This window comes from Glycine max, chromosome 7, assembly GCF_000004515.6.
Source record: "Glycine max cultivar Williams 82 chromosome 7, Glycine_max_v4.0, whole genome shotgun sequence".
Taxonomy (NCBI): Eukaryota; Viridiplantae; Streptophyta; class Magnoliopsida; order Fabales; family Fabaceae; genus Glycine; species Glycine max.
Window position 1 is genome coordinate 12,335,665 of NC_038243.2, and position 22,125 is coordinate 12,357,789.

Here is a 22,125-nt window from a genome sequence, read left to right on the forward strand (position 1 = left end):
AAGAAAAATGACTGGTATTCCCATTATCCAAATAAGTTCAGTGATAGAAATAGACAAATTTCTAAGAAATTATGTATCAAACATTTCTTATTGGTTGGTTTGATAAATTTGAGGTATGTCTAAATCAGCTTGTTAAATGGCTAAAAGTTGCTTGAAAATTATACCTGTTCAATAGAGACGGTGGGAATAGGATTCTGACACAGTGGAGCAACCCCAACTCTATTCACACCGAATAAAGAGGTGTGTGTGAGAGAGTCTTACACTATTACAAAAGTGTTTTTTCACGTTATCGTATTTATATTGATTATCAAAAAATTAATGTAGTAAATGATACGGTAACATTTTTGAAAATAATACAAACTATTTTAATCCCACTAAAACCATTTGATATGAACGTTACGAAGACTTTTATAAAAATTGTCTTTGTTAGTTGACCTAGCTATTATCATTTTTGAAAGCCGTCTTTGATCAAAGTTATAAAATTTTTAATTATTTATTTATTTTCAGTTTTCCTTCTTAATTAATAAAATATATTATTTCCCTTTAAGTTTAATAACATCGTCATCAGATAAGTTTAAGTGAGTCTCCGAATAACTCAGTCTATACAAAACGCAGCCAACAATGCAAGTTCGCAATCCTGACGCGAAGCTCTTCATCATTTTTATGCACTGCACTATGTTACTTTGGGTGTTTAACTTCCGAGTTTTCCTCACAAAGCATAGAAGTATGGAGTGTCATCGGTTTTTCAGGATGTCCATTGAATAGTGAACCCCATTGTAGTTCTGAAGTCAGAACCTATCACCACTCATTTACTGATAAAATAATTAGAGTTTTATGTTCTTGGAATTCATCCCATTGATATAGCTAATGTCTTACTAATCCCATGAGCCTAGCTCACTTGATTGGCTTTTGCAAGTTCCTAACTGTGCCCCCACCCCTGATGGAACATCCCTTTCCTTTTTCTCTTCTCCTTGGCTCCAAATCGAGGTCCCTAGGCCAATGTCATAGTAGGTCCTAGTTTGTTTATATAGACGAATGTTAGCAGTTAATATGTTATATTAGAGGGTCCTTGTACCCAACTACCCATAAAAATGCCAATTCTAACTGGGGATCCTAAATTCCCCCGACATCAAAGATATTAATAATTCTTGTGTGCTACTGTAGAAATGCAGGACTGCCAAATGCTTAAACCCATCCTTGGTTTGTATTTGTTAAATAATGGAAAGTCGCAGGATATTCATGAAGTATTGTGTATCTTAGAGAAAAAATGACGTCATTTTTGTCTAAAATTAATAGCGTCGTTTTCATGCTATCCCTTCACATTACGACACATTACTTGTAACATGGCACATCAGCATTCCACAGAAAAAAATGACACATTACGGGCCATGTTAGATTTTGCCATTAAGACTTTAAGGTTAAAGAACAGAATTGGATGGTTTTTAACAATGAAGGATCCAATTCAACTATTTAATAATTAAAAAACTAAGTTGATTAAAAATATTATAAAACAAAAACAGTAATGTAGCCTTAATTATATAATTATAGTTGTAGCCCCAAACAATGTTTGCCTAATTACCCTTTTAGTCTCTGAAATCATGAGAAGCGGCTATGGTAGTCCTTGAATTTAGAATAATATAAAATAAATCATTAAAGATTTTAGTTTTATTATTTAAGCCTCCCAATTTATATATGTAATGTCACTTTGGTTCATGCAGGTGTAAACTAAGTGATAATTAGGAACTAGAATAATTGTTATTGAAGTTAGGAATTGGAGGAAACAATTAAAATTTTATCATCAACATATTTGATATTTTTCTAATTTCAAGGACTATTATAATGGTGTCTTTTTTGTGTGAGAATTATAATAGTGTCCTACTCTTACAACTTGATAGAATGAATGTTAATTTCTTTCTTTCTGCTCATATTATTAATTAGTAGAAGTCATGAATACAAATAACTGATATGAGTACATTGTACGTACTTAATCCAACAATCAGTTGACTAGCAAACACACGAAAGCAAACAAAAGAAAATGGCCCATGAATTGTGATGCACAAATATTTTTTTTTTATCAGCAAATTAAAATATACAAACGAAACTAGGCTCCAGAGGTACCAAAAGAGTTTTCATGAGAAGAATAAGCATACCACCTTGTCTAATATCCCCCACCTCAGCCAAAGGTGACTTATTTTTATGAGATTGTGACATAAATAATACATATAAGTTTCAATATATTTTTAGTTATTATAATTTAATATTTTTTTACTTTTCATTTTTATAATATTTATTTCTTACAAATTATATTTATTTTGATTTTAGTTTCTAAAATAATTTAAATAATATTTTTTTACTGTTTAAAGTGTTAAATAGATTCCCTTACAAGAAAAAAAATACTTAAATTAAAAAGTATACTTAAGCTAAAAGTTATATACGTCTTTCTAATAAGAAAAATAATGAATATTAATAGAATATACTAGAGATACTAACTCTTATACAAAAGTTATATGTAGTTCTTTTAGTAGAGAAGAATTTGTCCTGTCGATCAATATATAATTCCTTAACATATATAGTTCTGTTAAATTCAACCGTATGTTCCACCATATTTTAATTTCATGGTATTTTTCATTTACCTCGCAACTGAGAAGAAAAAACATAAATACAAAAAAGATAACAATTCAATAAAAGGCAAGAAATAGAAATTCAGGACCAATTTCATAATACTCTAACATTCACGATCCATCCATGATTTATTTACGGCATGATATGTTTATTTTCCATCAAGCACAGAACTCACAACATATATAGTGCAAGCCTATGCACCTTGGCATTTATTCTAGTATATTTATTCTTCATGCCTAAGAACGGTCAAACAGGTCTGTAACAGCTTTAATAAATGGTCGTCCCCTTTTTTCCTTCGATTTATTCCTCAAACGCAGCTGCTTCTCAGTGTACAGAACCTCAGCCAGCCTTCATGAAAATTAAAAAAAAATCCTCATGAAATTAGCATTTCTTATTCACTTGAGTGAATTGAAAAATACCATATACTATAGCCAAACTTTCATCCATATATACTATCTTATTCCATATAACAAACAATAAAATATAGTTCACACACCTTTTAAGAGCTTTAGCATTTGTTCCCCATTCTTTTTCTTCCTCTGGTTGAAAAGTAGTCACATTCATGCTATAAACTGGTTGTTTCAGCAAGTTCTGTCCAACCTTTTCAAGATTTTCCAAGTTCATAGCAGTGGCATTATCGAGGGCATCCATGGATGGATCCAAGTTATATTCCTGTGCATTAAGATTCCTCATGTTATAGATTGCTACGAAGTAAAATATTCATCAAATGAAAACCTTATATATATTATTACGAAAAATATTGAATTAAGATGAAAATTATTGATTTTAATTTCTTTATTGTTGTAGCACAAAAGCAGAAGGAGAAAGTCTGTGCATAACACAACCATAATTTCGTCTGACAAGTTTATTAAACTCGGTTTATACTTTCACACCTTAATTTAAGGGTACAAACTGTAAGTAAACATGCGCGCTCTTACCCTCTTCATTTGGAGATATTATTTTGATCTTGAACCATATGTGGTTCATAAATTAATTGTTACATGACATGTAAGTAACTGTCATTAGTTTTTTCTTGTCGATTGAAAAACTTAAATGATACTATCATGTAGAGATTGGTTGGAACTATGGACACATTGTAATCCTGGACTACCAGATAATTTTTCCTTAATTTTCCTTTAATTAAGTTTTTAATGTGATGAATATCCACTTTCCGAATCCATGTTCCTTGCACTTGAACTACCTAAGTTCAAATTAAGTGTGGTATCCTTTTTAAATCGTTTTGTTTTTTTTTACTGATATCATTATATTTTTAAAAGAAGATCAAAATTACATTTTTTTTTAAATGAAAGTAGTAAAACTGATCAAATTTTCACATATCAAACACTTTTTATGCCATAAGAATCAGGGATTTTAAAAATCCAAAGTCACACCAACAAGTGGTTGGTGCAAGAAAAAATGAATTTGGTATCCTTAAATAAGTTCTTAAGTCTATAATTGGAGATTAAAGGTGATCAATCAATTCTCAAACCCAGATTAATTGTCAGAAAGTCTATAAATATACGAATAACAATAATCTGAAACCAAAATCCACATTGCACCATACCTGAATTCGAAGGTAGTAGTCAGAAGATTGGAGGCCTGGGTAGACTGTGGTAAGGTAAAACTCAGTCATATCTTTAGAAGCATAATCATAAGCATTAGTTGCAAGGCCTGACCCCGCCCATACAGTTGCTGAGAACTGATCTGCAACTTGGGCATCATAACCCACAGCCTTCGCAGTTCCACAGCCTATAGACAATAACAGGATTTTGGTATATTCATTTGACTTTTTATAACTGATGTCGAGATTCTTTTCCAGCTTCTGTTGCTTTATCACTTCATTGACAGCAGCCATGGCCTGGAAACAGAATTTTTCATCATGCACAAATTATTGAGTTTCCATAAAGTTCTTTAAACTGGGACCACATATATTAAATAAGTGAAAATGTTGATTAACTTAATGTATTTTTTTGGTTGTACACCCACATGCCAAAATTGATTTTGTTTCTATTTTCGTCAAAATACAATGTTTTTTGTCATTCATGTTCGATAATGATCATTTTGCTTCCGAGCATTAATTTGATTAGAAACGATATAAAGTAACTCTTGCGATGACTTGAAGAATTTACTGTTTTTAAATCCAACTTTTTTTCCATGCAAAAAAAAAATCTATATAAATCAATTCACTTGAAAATAAATTTTAACCAAAATCAATTTAATTTAAAATTAATTTCATAAACTCTCATCCAAAAACACACTTAAGGTTTAATTGTTGTTGAACTATAAGAGTTAAATAACATTATTTTAATTTTAATATGATATATTAAATAAAAAATAACAAAATTCATAACTTTATAATTTATAAATGTCATACTAAACATATAATATCAAGACACAATAATGTTAATTAGAAACTAAAGTTAAAAAAATATATAATTATATAACCATCAATCATTATAATATTGATTGAAAATGTATCAATTATTACAATAATATTAATTTTATGAAAAAAAATCTTTTTCCATAAATCCGTTATAGTTAGTAAAACAAAAATTCTAATAAAACTATTTTACTTAGTCAGCCAAATTCTGAACTAGTTTAATCATTTTTACATCCATTACTTTACATGGCTCATTTTCAAGTTTAAATATATGGCTTTGTGTCTGATACTTGGTTTGATTGATCTAACCCATCAGATTCTTATATGGTAACATAAATGCACAAAGCTCATTAATTATTTTTTAATATTTATTTTTTGGTTTTTACAGATTTTTCTCCTAAAGTAATCTTGTTGAAATAATAGTATGCCATCAAATATGGGTATTTCTTTCTGCGATAATTCAAATCTTAATTGATCACGCTATGAAATCATTTCTGCTAGATCTAATCTCATTAGATTTTTTTTAATATTTATTGTAAGATACTTTTTTTAGATATGGATCACATTAAAATTAGATCTTAGTTTCAGTATTCAACTAAGCTATACAGCGAATTTTTATATATTTTTTACTGCATATTATATAGTTCTCTTAATTTTGACGGCATAAACGAAGGCCTTTAAGAAACTTACAAATAATGAACTAATCGATTCCTTGTGCCCCACTATTAAATTTTGGCTTAAAAAAATTATAATAAGGTATATAAGATATAGTTAACACTTATTGTAATTACCATTAATGTATTAGTTTGCTAAAAATGATTTTTTTCACAGTAACCATAGCAGTTTCATTTTTTAGTTTACCGGATTAGTTGCTGCAACGCCACCATCAACCAAATTGAATTCAGTGCCATCATTCTCAAAGTAATAGGGTGGAAGATAAGTTGGTGCTGCTGAGGTCCCAATGCATATATCTGACAGCTTCGCATCAAAGCTAGGAACTGTCTTCAGCTGCATGATCAAAATAGCAAAATCATAATCGTTTATCCTTTTTTCAGAATGAATGGATAAAAAGGAAGAGATCATAAAGGAAAGTAAAGGTAAAGAGAAAAATTAATATATTACAAATAAAATAATGAGAAATAAAGAGAAAAATAAGAAGAAAAGTAGGGATAAAATGAGATAATATGCTAAAAAATAAAAACAAGAATATTCTTTTGATGTACAATAATCATAATAAAAAATAGAATCTAAGGTATTGTGTAAATTACTCAAAATCCACCACTATTAGGTCGAGCTAAGTGGTTCAAGTTGAATATATATACATTATTAAGTTTATATATAAGCATGAAATTATTTGAAGTATTATTATTTATACAAATTTTAAAAGTTAATGCTGTACACAAAGATATAGTATGTTATACGAACCTGAAAGTTTGAGAATATAACTGGGTGAAGTTTCTTAAGGTCGAAGGTTGGTATTACAACATTGGTCAGTGTCTGGCTCAATCGCGTATCCTGCAGCAACTCACGTGCTTTATTATGTAAGAACTTGCCGTCGTACTTGGGACCCGGGAATGCATTATCCCAACCACTGCATATTGTTCGATCATAATTAGTAATCAAACGCTTCCACAAGGTAAAACAAAAAATTCATCTAACTTGCACGTACCACCTTCAAGCGTTTCTAATGATTTTTACCCTAACCATACTTTAGAAATCCTTGTAAGATTTGTCGGAGACGTAAATAAACATTTTTACATTTGTTGTCAATGCAATTCATGTAAAAATGTTTATTTACATAATTTCTGTCTATCAAACTAACAAAATTGATAAAAATTATATGATTATAATATTTTTAAACAATTGAAGAATTTGATTGAACTTTTTAATAATTAGAGAAGTATTTTAAATAATTTGAAGAATTTGAGTTGAATTTTTTAATAATAATGGATCTTAACTTTTAATTGTAATTAAGAGATAAATTATATAATTAAGCTTTAATTCATTTCATAATATATAAATTAAATACCTAGTTTCATTGAATATAGAAGGACCGTATTTTTTATAAAATTCTATGATTCCGCTGGGAGTAAACAGAGGGTGAGTGGGGTCGTCTGGGTGAGGAGTAGTGAGCATAGCAGTCATGAGTCCTCCTGTGCTAGTCCCTGCTATGACATCAAAATAACTTGCTAGTGATGCACTTTTATCCCATGCCTGCAACTCAAACAAACAAAATTGTTAAAACTTATGTAATATATATTTTCTTCGAGGGATATTGCTCGTTGAGTATCATTACTGTGAGCAAAAGTATGCAATGTAACATTTGTGAAGCATGAAAACTAAAATCATCATATAGTGAAAGAGTTGTACCAAATGAATTTCATATTAATTATTCTTTCATTTAAAGAAACTAATTCGATAAGCAAGCATATTAAACCTTTATGCGTTGAAAGATCTTATAGATAGTAAAATCTTCAAACTTAAAATTTTGTTTCCACCACGAAAGAGTGGCATTCGACTCCCACTCACTATAGAAGCTAGGTATTATAAGTTATATAACTGATTAATGAAAAAAACTAACAGTACTAATATTACGTGTATGTACATAATAATTCATGAATTTGCTGAAATATGATCTCCTAATATCATCACCAAAACTTGAAAATGTATGTTTTATGTACTTTTGTTCATTTTAGTAGAGTAAAAAAAAAAGGAAAAGAGGATTACCACATAAAACATGAACCTCGAGAATTCATCAACATGAAAAATACTAATGAGCTAGGACAATTAAGGCACTCATAAACGTATTTTAATTTATAAATACGTGTGTCTTGTGCGAGTAATTAATGCTTCAGATAAAATAAAATAAAAAGTGTATATATTGGTCATTGACCTGAAGAGCCTTTTCGAAGTGGTCAAGAACTACAGCTGGAATGATACCCCTTATACCACCTCCATCTATGCTGAGAATGGTTACGAGGTTTCCATAGATTGGAGATGGTAGAGGTGTATTGAGTCCACCGATCAACTGAGAAGAAAAAACTAGGAAAAGCAAAAGGAACGCAGACATTTTTTTTTTCTTTTCTAAGTGTTTCAAAAGAGAATAGAAGTTGAAGGGGATGTCAAGAATGAACACCTTGTATTGTTCTTTGCAAATACGAAGGTATTTATAAACTGTGTAACCGATCGATGGAAATACCAACACTAAACAAAAGCCACAATTTTTTTTTTTGGGAATATACGATAATTATTTATTAAAGATGCTGAGAGCCTATTCGCACGTATTTTTTTTATTATTAAACTACATGTAATCTCTACTGAAAACAATTTTATTTATGTCGGATAAGATCGGTTAGAACTACAAAATTATCCTTTTAAATATTTAGTACAATTATATATTCAAAATTTAATCTAAAGATAATTAAGTTGGAATAACCCTACATCAATTAATCATATTATTCATGGTTTGTTTGTACCTAGATAAGTGTTTGTTGGAAATATAGGTGACAAATATTATTTAAAAATTAAAAAGGATAGTTAAAAGATGAAAATATAGTTTTTTTTTATAAAAATTAATTAAAGGCTATTCAGCTAATTCATTGAATTACAATATTTAAGAAAATTAATTATTGACATGTTTACATGAATTTTTTTATAAATTCTATTTTCCCTTTATATATATATTTTTAAGTAATTATAACTTCATATTTTTAATCAATTTTAAGCTCTTATTATATTCATTTAATGATTAAATATTTTATTGAAACTAAAATAAACAGTATACATAGTCTAAGAGAAGGTGAGGGTTATTAGACTGATCTCTGAATTAAGAGGGGAGAAGGAGAATTTATTTTAAAATATTAAGGATAAAAATAGAAAATAATAATTTATAAATTATAAGATTAAACTATGCTTCTAGCTATCATTTATATATATATATATATATATATATATATATATATATATATATATATATATATATATATATATATATATATATATATATTAAAATTGATATAAAGATAGCGAGATAGACTTACTAAACAATGTAGCTGATAAGTTGGTGGGATTTAGTTGTTTTCTCTTTTCTCTTGATTAATGTACCAAAAATAAAAATAAAAACACCTTTATTTTAGTTAAATAACTTTATAAAAAAATCAAATTTATAAATTAATTAAAATCGCTTAATACAAAAGTTGATGCTATTGTTGTGAAAATAACATCTATACAAATGATTTGTCTAACTAAGAACAATTGTAGAGTTTTTTTTTAATAACAACTGCAGAGAGTTTTTAAAAATAATTTTTAACTTCAAAGTTGCGTTTTGCACTTCCATTATTAAAGACCAATGTGGTGGAGCCACTAGTAAAAAGTGTAATGCTACTAGTTGTGAATGTCCTTTTAAGTTATTCAAAGCTATGAGAGTGAAAACTAAAACTGATGTTGTACATGAAGACCCATAAAAAAATAATTAAACAATTCTAACACAGTGTCTACTATTATAGATGGTCTAATTATTCAATAGTAACCGATGATATATGATCGGTCGCATGTATTAATTATTGGTTTAAATATATTTTTGGTATTTGATAAATATATGTTTTTTAAGTTTGGTCCTTAATAATTTTTTTTCTTTAATTTGAGTCTCTAATATTTGAATTTTTTTATTTGAGATCTCTATTGTTAGTTTGGTGTTGATGGATTGACAAGTGCACCAATGTATCCTAAATAATAAAGTTAAAACAAAAGTTCGAGTATCGTATTCATAAGAACTTTGTTTGTATTTAGTAGATCAATATTTTATCAGTAAAATAAGTTAAAAAAAATTGACTTGAAAAGGTTATCAGAAAAACAATAATTTAAATTGGCTGAAAATTAAATCAAACAAGAGGAGAAATTAACCTAGAATTTAAATTAATTAATTAAAGACAAAAAAAGATGAGAAAAATCCAATATTATTGTAAAAGGAAATTCAAAAGATGAAAATGTTGGAAACATAGTATATCAAAGCTACTCTTTGATGTAATGTTAATGATTTTTCTTTATTTATAATTATTTCAATTTACACTTGCATCTACCAGTATATTCTAACTTTGGTCCCCCGCATGAAAGAGTCTAATTTATCTATTTTCTTTCCCAAATCCCTATGTAGAACTAAGATAGTAAATTGCATTAAAAATAAAGATGTATAATAGGCTAAACAAATATCAACCTATTCCTAGTGATGACTTTATTTAGACACCCTTTCTCAATTCTATTAGAAAATAATGTTTTCCAATGCTACCCCTAAAACTTACCATGCAAATGGGTGATCAAGCCACAAACGATAATATTATGCACATGAAAAGATAATGCAAATGTAATATTCATAAATAGATAGGAAGATAAATTACATCAAGAGTAATTGGTTGTCAAGTTCCCAACAAAGGGGTTTAGCCTCTCATTATCATGGAAGCTTTACAATTGCAAAAGGGAAATATTTAGTAAAGGGGGAAAAGATAAGAAAGGGAATGGAGAAAAAGAATGACTCCTAATGTTTGCTTCTCCTTCTTCTAGCCTTTTTCTTCTATAAAAAATTGTATTCTCTTGGAATTTCTGTGTGTCTTTTCGTTCTTCTCTCTTCTTTTATAGGTGCAGATCAGTCCATCAGTCATCGATACCAAAGATAGACTTAACTACATGGAGATTTACGTTACATAAGCGATCAACCTAAGTACATCCCTTAATATAGTCGCACTCTATGATTTGATTATTCGGGGAGACCTAGATTTATCCTACGGAGGAAGTGTGCTTTTATCAAAGTGGGTAGTGGCTTACCTTGGTAATGCTATCAAAGACCTTAACCTATCTAGGAGTTTGTCCGCCCATCCATTCTATAGACCCTTTCACTGTTAGCCACCAACAACTAGTCCATCTTAGCAACATCACCCCAAACCCAAAAACAACCATAAATGAAATCAAAACCCCAAAAACGAAGTTTTTTCATGAGCTCCCATGAATGTTTTATGAGAAAAAAGAAAGTGTAACAAAGGGAGAAAGGAGAGAGGTCCTTACCATACTAGGAACAGCCCATAGAACAACAAGAAGACAAGAAAGGAGTTTCCTTTAGTACAAGGACCAAAACTTAAGCTCCCAAGATAAGGATTCTCGTGAAAAATAGGAAAATAATAAAGAATGATATTTTGATTTGGGTTTCAAATTTAAAAGGGTTTTGTGAGGAGTTTACAATTCTCTCACTTCATTCTCTTTACACCTCACACTTCACTAAACTCACCCATCCCTTTTTCATAACCCAAGACATGTCTACTTAGATATAGACACTCTAAAACTCGTTAAAACACACATACAACATGACATATACATAAACATATCAAACCATTATCTCACAATTAATTAATTAATTATGACACTTCAATTAAATTTAATTACTCTTATAAATTAATTGAAACCACTTAATCAGACATTGTGAAAAAACATAATGTTACAAAGGTTTTCGGGTTGGGTTTGGCCACTTGCGTTGCCACCTGGAAACTCCACACTGTCACCATCCTCGAGAGAAGGAATCTTAACTCAAACCTTTTGAGCATTCACATCATCGACATTCTCAAAAGGATAAGTAATCTCAACTTGAACCTTCTTTGTGTGGTCCTTAGTGTCCTTTTCTTCCCCTAGAGTTGTCTTCGATATAAGAGCTCTCTCAAAAGCAAGAAGCTTAGGGATAACTAAATAATTTTTTTTTATCTCACTTTCTCTTTTTATCAGCCTTGCCTTGGTCAGTCTTGCCTTTTCCAACCTTCCCTTTCTTCAAGGCGGCAAATTGAGCCCTTGCGTCCATAAATTCTTATGTAAAAATAAAAATAAAAAACAAAAGAAATTGCATTGCATTGCAGGAAAACGAAGATAGTCAGAAAAATATAAAAGAAAAGTCCTTAACCATATTAGCCGGAAAATCTTCCAAGGAATACATATCAAACTAATTGGGAGGAACTAAAGATGTCATCTCTTGCCAAACTCAAAGAGAAGGGTCTTACACATCCTTTCCTCCTCACTTAGAGATTCTTCTAGTGATCCCGGGTCCAATAAAAAGGAAATTTGGAGGAAAATAAATCTCTTCCATCCTAGCTTTTTCCTACCACTTTGAACAAAAGTTCTCAATACTTTTTCTGAGGAAAAATAAAAAAAAAATTTCATCCTTAAAGTCTTAATAAGAACTCTTACAAGCCTTAAGAAGTTTGCATTTGTTAGACACTTTGAAAGAAAGAGCCACAAATATGCCATCCAATTTCTTCCAATTAACCTTATCCTCTTGTTTATTCCAATAAGGAGCGAAGATGTGGCTGAACAGAGAAATAGAGGGCAATGCATTGAAAGCTAAAACAAAGGCCTAACTATTGGGGTACAATTGAGAAGGAAAAATTTGATAAAAGTTGAGGACCTTGAGTTGGAAATCCGTGAATGGTAATGTCATACCAAGGTCTTTAAAAAAGGTACATTACATGGAAGGAAATCTCAATATCGGAATAGAGGCAAAGACTTAGATATTCTCTTCTTGGAAGGACTATTCCTATTTGGGAGATTATCCTCATTATCCAAAGAGTTGCATGATTCTTTTGATGAGTCATCGTAGTCGAATTCTAGAATGTTCTCATCCACCTGGTCTAATCAACATCTTCATCTTTCGGCCCCTGTGAGAAAATTTGGTCATTCGTGTTAGGGAGTGTCAGGATCCAAATGTTATCATGCCCATCTCAAGAAAGGCACATAGATCTTAATTGTTTCACAAGCTGGGGACCGCAAATTGACTTAACTCCCCACACATTATCATCAATCTAATCCATTCCAAGTGAAGTGTTGAGAATCACAAAGTTAGAAGTCGGTCCACTCGCCTCTTCACTCATGGTTGAACTAGTTTCCTTGTCAGACAAAGATCATTCACTATCAAAATTTAGGTTCACATTGTAAGAATGAAACTACTTAGCAGCTTTAGCATGCTTTCCAATAGCTTATTGGCTAGCATCAACACCTATCGCGACCAAGTCAGCTTGAAGTTTCAAAAAATATTTTTGGGAAATGGTATGGCAGCCTCCTTTCTTTACACCACAGGGTAACTTTAGGAGAAGAAAATTCCATATATTAAGGAAAATCCATTGTGCTCTATGATATTTCCAAAACTTTGTCAAGGCTAGGGTCTATCCCAATCAATATAAGATGGTCTCTACAAAATCTAAACAACTTCTTAAGGACCTCTTTTTGCCATGATTTGGGGACATCGACATGTGGAGGACCACCCACACAACTAGACCAAATTGACTATTTCCTTTTTTTTTTCCCTAAAACTGCCCTAAGGACAAGTCAAGAATCTATTCAAGGCTAAAATGACGGTTAGAAGAATGGAACCACCTTTGATGGGTAGTGCTACTACCCGCCTGGGAAGACCCCTAATAGTGCTAGATAGTGGCATCCCATAAGGACGATATCCACTAGTGGTGGAACACAGGGAACCACAACCCTTTGCTTCCTATCGGTGGTAGTCTTTACATGAATCATCGCTATAAGAAGATAAACTCTAAGGAAATCAAGACAAAGGGCTAAAGGGGAAAGGATGTACCTTTAAAGAATGGAGACTCTAAAAAGGAGAAAGGAACTTTAATCCACTAGCACAACAAAATAATAGTGCAACAAAAACGAAGATCAAAGAAAGGAAGCAAAGAGGGTATAAATGACCATGTGGGGCACGCATGAAACCATCATGACACATAGGTGAATAAGGATAATGGAGCGTGAAACCGTTGTGAAATGTGGACGAGTAAGAATAGAAGTGTGCATATTCAAATTTCAAATTATTTTAAATCACCTTGAGCCCAACTAATGGAATCCTAATTTGCGGATTCAATTTTTAGCATCAACAAATTGGGGAACCTATTTAGGACTCTTTGAAATTGGAGAAAATAAGAAGGAAAAAGCAGAATTATAGAAGGAAATGGAAATAATGATGCCACAATCTTGGAAGATTGATAAATCAAGGATGATTCACCATAATGAATAGAAATCTCTAATAAGAACCTAAGGTTTCACACAAGAATCAAAGGAGACACTCTCTTAACTGTGTCTAATATGAATTTTCATCAAAACTATCAATTAAGTGTTTAAGGAGTCTATTTATACTCCTACTAATAATCCTAAACTAGGCCCAAGGCCCAATAACTAATATAATAATTAAAAGACTTAAAAATAACAATAAAAGGTTGTAGTCCATTACAAGTCCAAAATAGACCTAAAATACAATTAAAAACGAAAATAAAAAGTTGGCAAAAATTTATGAACTTTATTTCTTATCTATCCTGCATGAGAGAATTTAGTCTGTTGTCAAGCTCTTCTTGAAATCTCTTATTCCTTGGTCAAGTGATCGGGCTATCCATGTTGAGCCCTCCCAAGCCAAACTCTTCCTCCTTGTATAGTCCTCTATCATTCCTTCATTCTTGGGAAGAATTCACCCTCGAATTGATGTCAAAGGTACCTACATCACAAAGAGTCAAGTCTATAACATTAAAAGTATTGCTCACACCATAGTCTAGTGGTAAATCAATTTTATATGCATTATAGTTTATGCGCTCTAAAACTTGAAAATGACCATTTCCCCTTTCTTGAAGTTTAGATTTCCATTTGGAAGTAAACCTATTCTTCCCCGAGTGAATCCAAACCCAATCACCCGATTTGAAAACCATTTTCTTTCTCCCCTTATTGGAATATCTAGCATATCGTTCAACCTTTTTCTCAATTTGTGCTTTCACCTTCTCATGCAAACTCTTAACAAAATTGGCTTTAGAAAGCCCATCCCTATTCATCATAGCAGAAGTGTTAGACAAAGGTAACAAATCAAGAGGGAACAATGGACTAGAATCGTAAACTACCTCAAAAGGAGAATAAGAAGTAGTAGAGTTTACTACTCTATTATTAGCCAATTCAGCATGGGGTAGGCATTCCTCCCAAGCTTTCAAATTCTTACCTACCAAGTACCTTAGAAGTTGAGATAGAGTTTAATTTACCAGGATGATGGGCATAGCACATGGGCTCAAGCTTTCTCTCACCCATCCTTTTTCCATCAAGTTTTCCACTTGCCTTTGGATCTATTTTGTCTCTTATAAATTGCTTCTATATGCTGACTTATTTGGTAAGGAAGCTCCTGAAATGAGATCAATTTGGTGCTCTATTCCTCTCAAAGGAGGTAACCCATGAAGGGTGTCTTTGGGGAAGACATTCGCAAACTCCTTCAATAATTCTTCCACACTTATAGGAAAAGAACTAGCAATAGAAGACACACAATAATCATGAGGTATTAGTAAATACATAGGTTGCTTAGCTAGCATCACCTTTTTCACCTCTTTTTCTCTCATGAGTAAGCCTTGTATTTTTCTCTTTTCTTGATTTTCATTTTTTTTTATAGTTTCACTCCTACTCTTTTCTTTTCTTTTCTTTCCTTTCATACTCTTTCTTTTCAATTTTGTTTTTCTCTCTTGTTATCTTTTCACTCTTATTTTTATTTGATCCTCACAAACCCCCACTTGGAGATAAAGGTGTGAGGATAACCTTTTTCCCTTTGTGTATAAATGAAAATTTGTTTGTGACACCATTATGGACAATATCCCTATCATACAACCAAGGCCTTCTAAGTAAGAGATGACTAGCCTCCGTAGGGACTACATCAAACAATATCTCATTAACATATTTTCCAATGAAGAAACATATCAAAACTTGTCTATCTTTAACTAGCTTATCATTCTCACTCAACCATTGTAGTTTGTAAGGCCTAAGGCGAGGGGAACTTTTCAAAGCAAGTTTTTCAATCAATCTTTGGCTAGCTACATTGGTGCAACTACCCCTATCAATAATCAAAGAGCATATTTTCCCCATGACCATGCACCTAGTATGAAAAATGTTATCCCTTTGACTTTCATCTCTATCCTTACACACTCAACCCATTAACCCCCTAACCATCAAAATATCAACTTCCAGGGATTGTACATCACATTCACTTTTACTCTCACTAGAAGAACTAGAAGAGCCAAAAGAAGATGTACTAGTGATATCCCCATTACCCAACACAACCATAGTCCTTTTGTTAGGACATTGGGAGGCAATATGTGTGAATGTATATCGTGCAGGTTTTTTATGATGCCAAAATGTTTACTTGATGAGCACAGTTGAATCAAGTCAACAACAAGATCAAGAAAATCTAAGATAAGAACTTAGTCAATTTGTTAAAAGAATCTCAAATTTGATTGCTATAGTTTGGCCTCAAAATCTTTACTATCAAAATTCTTTTATCAAAGTTAAATCAGTTCAAAATAATATATTTTTGAACTGGTAATCGATTACCAGGTTCGTGTAATCGATTACTAGAAAGATTGTGAAAATGACATTTTTGAAATTTTGAACTAATGAACTAAGGACAAAAAATTATTTGAATTTTTGATATGTGTAATCGATTATATGTGTGTGTCTTTACTTTGGAAAAATTGTGAGAGAATTCTTATAGAAGTTAATTTTCAAAATCTCTCAAAACAACTTTGGCCAAACTCTTGCAAAATTATTGAGAATTCTTCTTGGAACTTCAAATTGTATCATCTACTCTAAAAGAGAGAAATAAATCTGTTCGTCTTTTGAAAACTCAGTTGTAACAAGAGATTGTTTGTCTCTTGGCGTGTGAAAAACTTGAACACAAGGGTGAGGGATCCTAAGCTGTGTTCAAAGATTGTAAATGATTTACAAGGATAGTGAAAAATCTCAAGTGGGTTACTTGAGGACTGGACGTCGGCACAGGAGTGACCGAACTAGTATAAATCAAATTTGCAATTCTCTCTTCCCTTATCTTGATTATTTTATTGCAAATTTTTTTGTCTTGCACATTTAAAGAATATTGTTAAATTGATTGATGCTTCTTCTTCTACATTCTAAATCTGTCGCATATCATTTAAGAAAATGGGATTAAAACTTGTTAGTCAAAAATTTTTTAAGACTTAATTCACCCTCCCCCCTCTTAAGTTATTGAGACCACTTGTTCTACAATATGACCCTTTCCAAAACACTTAAAACATTTAATAGAACTCATTTTTAAGGAAGTGGGAGTAGGGTTAGAATTATTTTTACCAAGGGCAACACCTTTCTAATGAGATTTGAATTAAGATCCTCCCTTATTCTTGAATGTCTCCTTATGCTTCCAAGTTGAAGAGGCATAGGGGGGCTTCTTATATATTTGCTTCATCTTTAATTGCAACTCCACCTTGATAGCTTGATGAATAAGATCCTCCAAAGAGACATAATGGCGTAACTCTACAATGTCTTGGATCTCCCTATTGAGACCATGCAAAAACCATGCCATGGTGGCCTCTTGAGACTCCTCGATTTTAGCCTTAATCAAGAAAATCTCCATCTCTTTGTAATACTCATCCATATCCTTTATCCTTAAATTAGTCTTTGGAGCTTGTTGTGAAGGTCTCTCCCATAATAGGACAGAACAAATATACCACTCAAAACTTTCTTCATGTCTTGCTAAGTGTTAATCAAAGGTCTTCTCATTCTCTCAACATCACTCCTCACTAGGTTCCACCACACTAAGGCATATCCCTCAAACTCTAGGGAAGCCAATTTGATCTTCTTCTCTTCATTGTAGTTGTAGCAAGCAAAGACTTGCTCAACCTTCATCTCTCACTCAAGATACGCTTCTGCATCACAAGTCCCTTTCAAAGTAAGGATCTTCACCTTCACTCCTTCAATCCCTTCCTCTTTTTGCCCACCTCCATATCTTCTATGATTTCTTCTCTCCCTATACCTCTCATTCCTCCTTCCTCCCTCATCTTCTCTCTAAGAAAAATTAGATGATTTTTCCTTTCTTCTTCGCTCTATATTTTCAAGCCTCACACTTAAAGCTTCACTACTCCTGTGTATTCTTCCCAAACTCTCTTTATTCTCATTCTCTCCATCATTTATTCATCTTCATAACTTATTCTTCTAATTTTATCAAGAAGTTTAATCATCTTCACCATGAGCCTTGTGGTTTTTGGACATGGTGAAGTAGCATCTCTACTTGTAGAAGTCATACCTATAAGTAAAGTTAATGCACGAGCAATAAACAAAATAAGACCTCACCACTCAACTTAGTGTATCACTCAAGTTCACTCATGTATCACTCTTTCAAGGCTTTTCTTTTATAATTTGCACTCTTGCCTTTTACCACTCTTGCTTCTCTTCAGTTCTTAAGAAGAACCTTCGAGCTCAAAATCAAGAAGTATTCAATATGAAATATGTCACAAATCAAAACTCAACTCAAGAAGCAAAAAACAGAAATACTCTAAGACATGACTAAGGAATTTTAAAGACAAGCAAAAATAATGAATGAATACCCAAAAGGAATTCCAAGGAAGACAAACTGAAAGACTTCAGAATCAAGAAAAAGATTGTCCTAGAATTGAACTAAACTAGATGTAAATAACCAAAAGACACAATTTTTTTTGAAGTATAGGTATGTGAAATCTAGAAGGGAAACAACTCTGAATGCATAACCTTTTTTTGCGAGTTCTTTTTCTCTGCACTTTTTTTGGGCACAAAATTCAAATTTGAATGCAAATATGTGATTGGACACATCAAAATCTAGCCTATAACAGAATTTTGGCTCTTAATTTGAAAACTAGATTTCTTTTTTTTTTTTTACTTCTTTGTTTCCTTTTTCTGCATGAATTTTGATTATATATATATATAAGATAAAAAGATATTGATATTAGATAGAGTTCAAAAAAGAAAGATAGACCCAAAGAAAAAAACAAAGAAGGATGAAATAATAATATTGAGTTAAAAAAAAGGGAAATAACAAACAAAGCAAGAAACACACAAGAAGAAAGAAAACACAAAGGATAGATAACACTGGATTTCAAGAATCGAAGCTCTAATACCAGTTGATGGAACCCTAATTCGCGGATCTAATTTTTAGCATAAAAAAAATGGGGAACCTATTTGGGACTCTTTGAAGTTGGGGAAAATAAGAAGGATGACTCACCATAAAGAATAGAGAATGAGATGGAAAGAACAACACCACAATCTTGGAAGATTGATAAGTTAAGGATGACTCGCCATAAAGAATAGAATTCTCTTATAAGAACCTAGGGTTTCAAACAAGAACCAAGAGAGACACTCTCTTAACTATGTCTAATTTGAATTTTCATCAAAACTTCCAACTAAGTGTATAAGGCGTCTATTTATACTCCTACTAATAACCCTAAATTCGACACAAGTCCCAATAACTAATCTAATAATTAAAAGGCTTAAAAATAACAATAAAAGGTTGCAACCCATTACAAGTCAAAAAATAGGTCCGTAATACAATTAAAAATGAAAATAAATCATATTCTAAACGTTGGCTAAAATTTATAAGCTTCGCTTCTTCTCCTCTCTCCTCCATTAGAGAATTTAGTCTCTTGCGAAACTCTTCTTGAAATCTCTTACTCCTTGCTCAAGTGGTTGGTCCATCCATGTTGATCCCACCCAAGCCAAACTCTTCCTCCTTGGGTTGTTGAAGTCAAGTCTTGTAATTCGGTAGGTTCTACAAAGAAGAAATTGACTAGGGGGCAACTACTTTAGCAGTGTGATAAGTGCCAAATTTTAGTTATTTTTCAGATTAAATTTTTGGCACTTATTCTTTTATTGTAATAGTTTTCTTATAAACTACCCTTAAAACTATTTGTGTGTGTGTGCGTGTGTGTGTGTGTGTGTCTATATATATATATATATATATATATATATATATATTTGTACATTTACTAATATTGTTTAAATATGAAAGATTCATCCATGATTTTGTAGGTTTTGATGGTTGTTTGTTACATCTAGAAACAAAGCCAAAATGAAGGGCAAAATGCTCTTTTCATGAAGGTTTCTGACCCTAAATTTTCTCAGGCTAGCATTCAGCTCGCCTGGGCTAAGATGTAACTTCAACCCTAAGTAAGTAACTCGCCTGAGCGAGCTATAACTCGCCTGGGCGAGTAGATGCCTTCACCATTAAGCCACAATTTGCCTAGGCGAGCTACAGCTCGCCTGGGAGAATTTTCCTGTACTCCTTGGTTGTTTTCTATAAATAGTCATGCAAGGTTGAAGTTAAAGAGAATCCAACAGCCTTAAAACACCAGAGAAAATGCAGAAGAAGAAGGAAAAGATGATGAGTGGAGTCGAGGTGCTGCAAAGTTGTGGCCATGGATCACTTCCTTCGTTATTTCTCTTGTTAGTCTTGTACTCTACACAATGATCAATTAGTTTTTCTTAAGGATTGGATGTAATCTTTGTACCCTTATGTATCATTATTGATATTATATATGTATTAATCTTTTCTACTCATTATTGGTAATTTCATTATACTTGTAATGCTTGATTCTATTTGATCACTAGTGTCATGAAATTGGATTTTAAGTGAGACTGGAAAATAATCTTAGAATTTGAACCAAATGATTTTACTCTTTACATTATGTTACTAGGAATAGAGCATAACGTTTTGATTGCGAAAAGCATGAGAATATAATTGTAATGCTGGGATATTTACTGCATATGCGATGGATCAATATTTAGTAAATATTCTTAGGTTTTCAAGTACGAGGAATCGACTTGGGATAACTATGTGTGCATCAGTAATGTTAGAAAATGGTTTATATATGATAATTTTATTAGGATAATAAGGGTATGAATGATGAAATTCAATCCTATGTTTTCTTAAATTAATTCAAGTCGTTATTAGTATTTCCATAATTTACGTATTTCTGACGCACAAAATTTTGTTATTTCCGTATTTCTGTCATTTATGTAAATCCATTATTTTTACTTTTCTTTTATTTTAAGTTGTCTTTAGTTAATCAAACCAAAACCAATGACATTCGATTAAATTGGTACATAACTATTAAACTGATAACCTTTATTCGAACGAATTGAGTAAACTCGAGTCCCTGTGGAGACGAACTCTTTTATAAATGTGAAACCTACAACGACAATTGGTACGCTTGCCAAAAGTTCTAACAAAAAACTCTTGACGCAACAAATTGAGGCCTTAACAAAGCAGATAGGCCAACTTCCTCAGCCATATCACCAAGGTGGACTACACAAAACACATCAAGCTCACCAAGTTCCACAAATTTTAAGATGTGATTTTTGTGGAGGTAACCATCAGAATGGCCACTGTTTAGCACCTGGTGATGGAGAACAAGAAGAGGAGGCCCATAATCTATAGAACCAAGCCATACCTCTACAAAACTTTCATGGAAGCTAACAAGGCTATAGGGGTGGCTCGGGTTCAAATCAGCTTTATGACTGGAGACCACATAATAATGCATATTCTGGTCCAAATAACACGTCTTTTGTAGGTCCTTCTAACAACTCTTATGGAAGTTCTTCAAATAAGGTTCCACAACAACAACAAACTCGGCCAAATAGATTATCCAATGTGGAAGATACTTTAAACCAGTTTATGTAGGTATCCATCTCAAACCAAAAGAACACTGATGCTTCTATTAAAAATCTAGAGGTTCAGGTGGGACAATTGGCGAAACAAATGTCTCAGCACGGAAGTGGATCCTTTTCAGCAACCACAGAGGTCAACCCAAGAGAACAATATAAGGCAGTTACAACTAGGAGGGGGACAATGGTTGGTTTGAAGGACAAAAATGAGTTTAGTGAGAAAAAGACAAATGAAGGAGTTGTGAAAATAAGTGATGAAAAAGAAATTGTTGAAAAAGAGCAAAAAAATGAAGTATTAGCTAAAGAGGAAGAAAAGGAAATGAGTAAAGTGGAGAAGCAAAAATTGACAGCATCTAATAAAGGCAAAGCTATATTAGATCATCTACCAATTCAACATCTTCCTTATCCACACGCTCCATCAAAAAAGGATAAGGAAAAGCAATACTTATATTTTTAGATATCTTAAAGAAATTGCAGATTAACATTCCCTTTTCAGAAGCATTAGAGCAAATTCCAACATATGTCAAATTCATGAAAGAATTGCATACAAAGAAAAGGAGAATCACAGATGATGAAACAGTAGAGCTAGAAGCAGGATGCAGTGCAATCATCCAAAAATCCATTCCAGAAAAATC

The 22,125-nt window shown here is 32.0% G+C and overlaps 1 protein-coding gene across 1 annotated transcript; it reads right to left on the reverse strand.

Annotated features, from left to right (window-relative positions):
- Nucleotides 1–2,684: 2,684 nt before the first annotated feature.
- On the reverse strand, nucleotides 2,685–8,143 carry LOC100802114 (patatin group A-3-like). Its single transcript, NM_001255207.2, has 7 exons — nucleotides 7,896–8,143; nucleotides 7,032–7,216; nucleotides 6,428–6,593; nucleotides 5,864–6,010; nucleotides 4,187–4,480; nucleotides 3,119–3,294; nucleotides 2,685–2,970 (listed from the first exon to the last, which is right to left on the reverse strand). Exons 1-7 carry the CDS (start codon nucleotides 8,070–8,072, stop codon nucleotides 2,859–2,861), a joined length of 1,257 nt encoding a protein of 418 aa, NP_001242136.2. The 5' UTR covers nucleotides 8,073–8,143; the 3' UTR covers nucleotides 2,685–2,858.
- Nucleotides 8,144–22,125: the final 13,982 nt, after the last annotated feature.

Coding starts and splice junctions, on each gene's coding strand:
- LOC100802114 (NM_001255207.2), bottom strand. CDS start 8,072: ATGTCTGCGTTCCTTTTGCTTTTCCTAGTTTTTTCTTCTCAGTTGATC. Junction 6,011..6,427: donor TTATATTCTCAAACTTTCAG/GTTCGTATAACA, acceptor TTGATCATGCAG/CTGAAGACAGTTCCTAGCTT. Junction 2,971..3,118: donor AATGCTAAAGCTCTTAAAAG/GTGTGTGAACTA, acceptor ATTTTCATGAAG/GCTGGCTGAGGTTCTGTACA.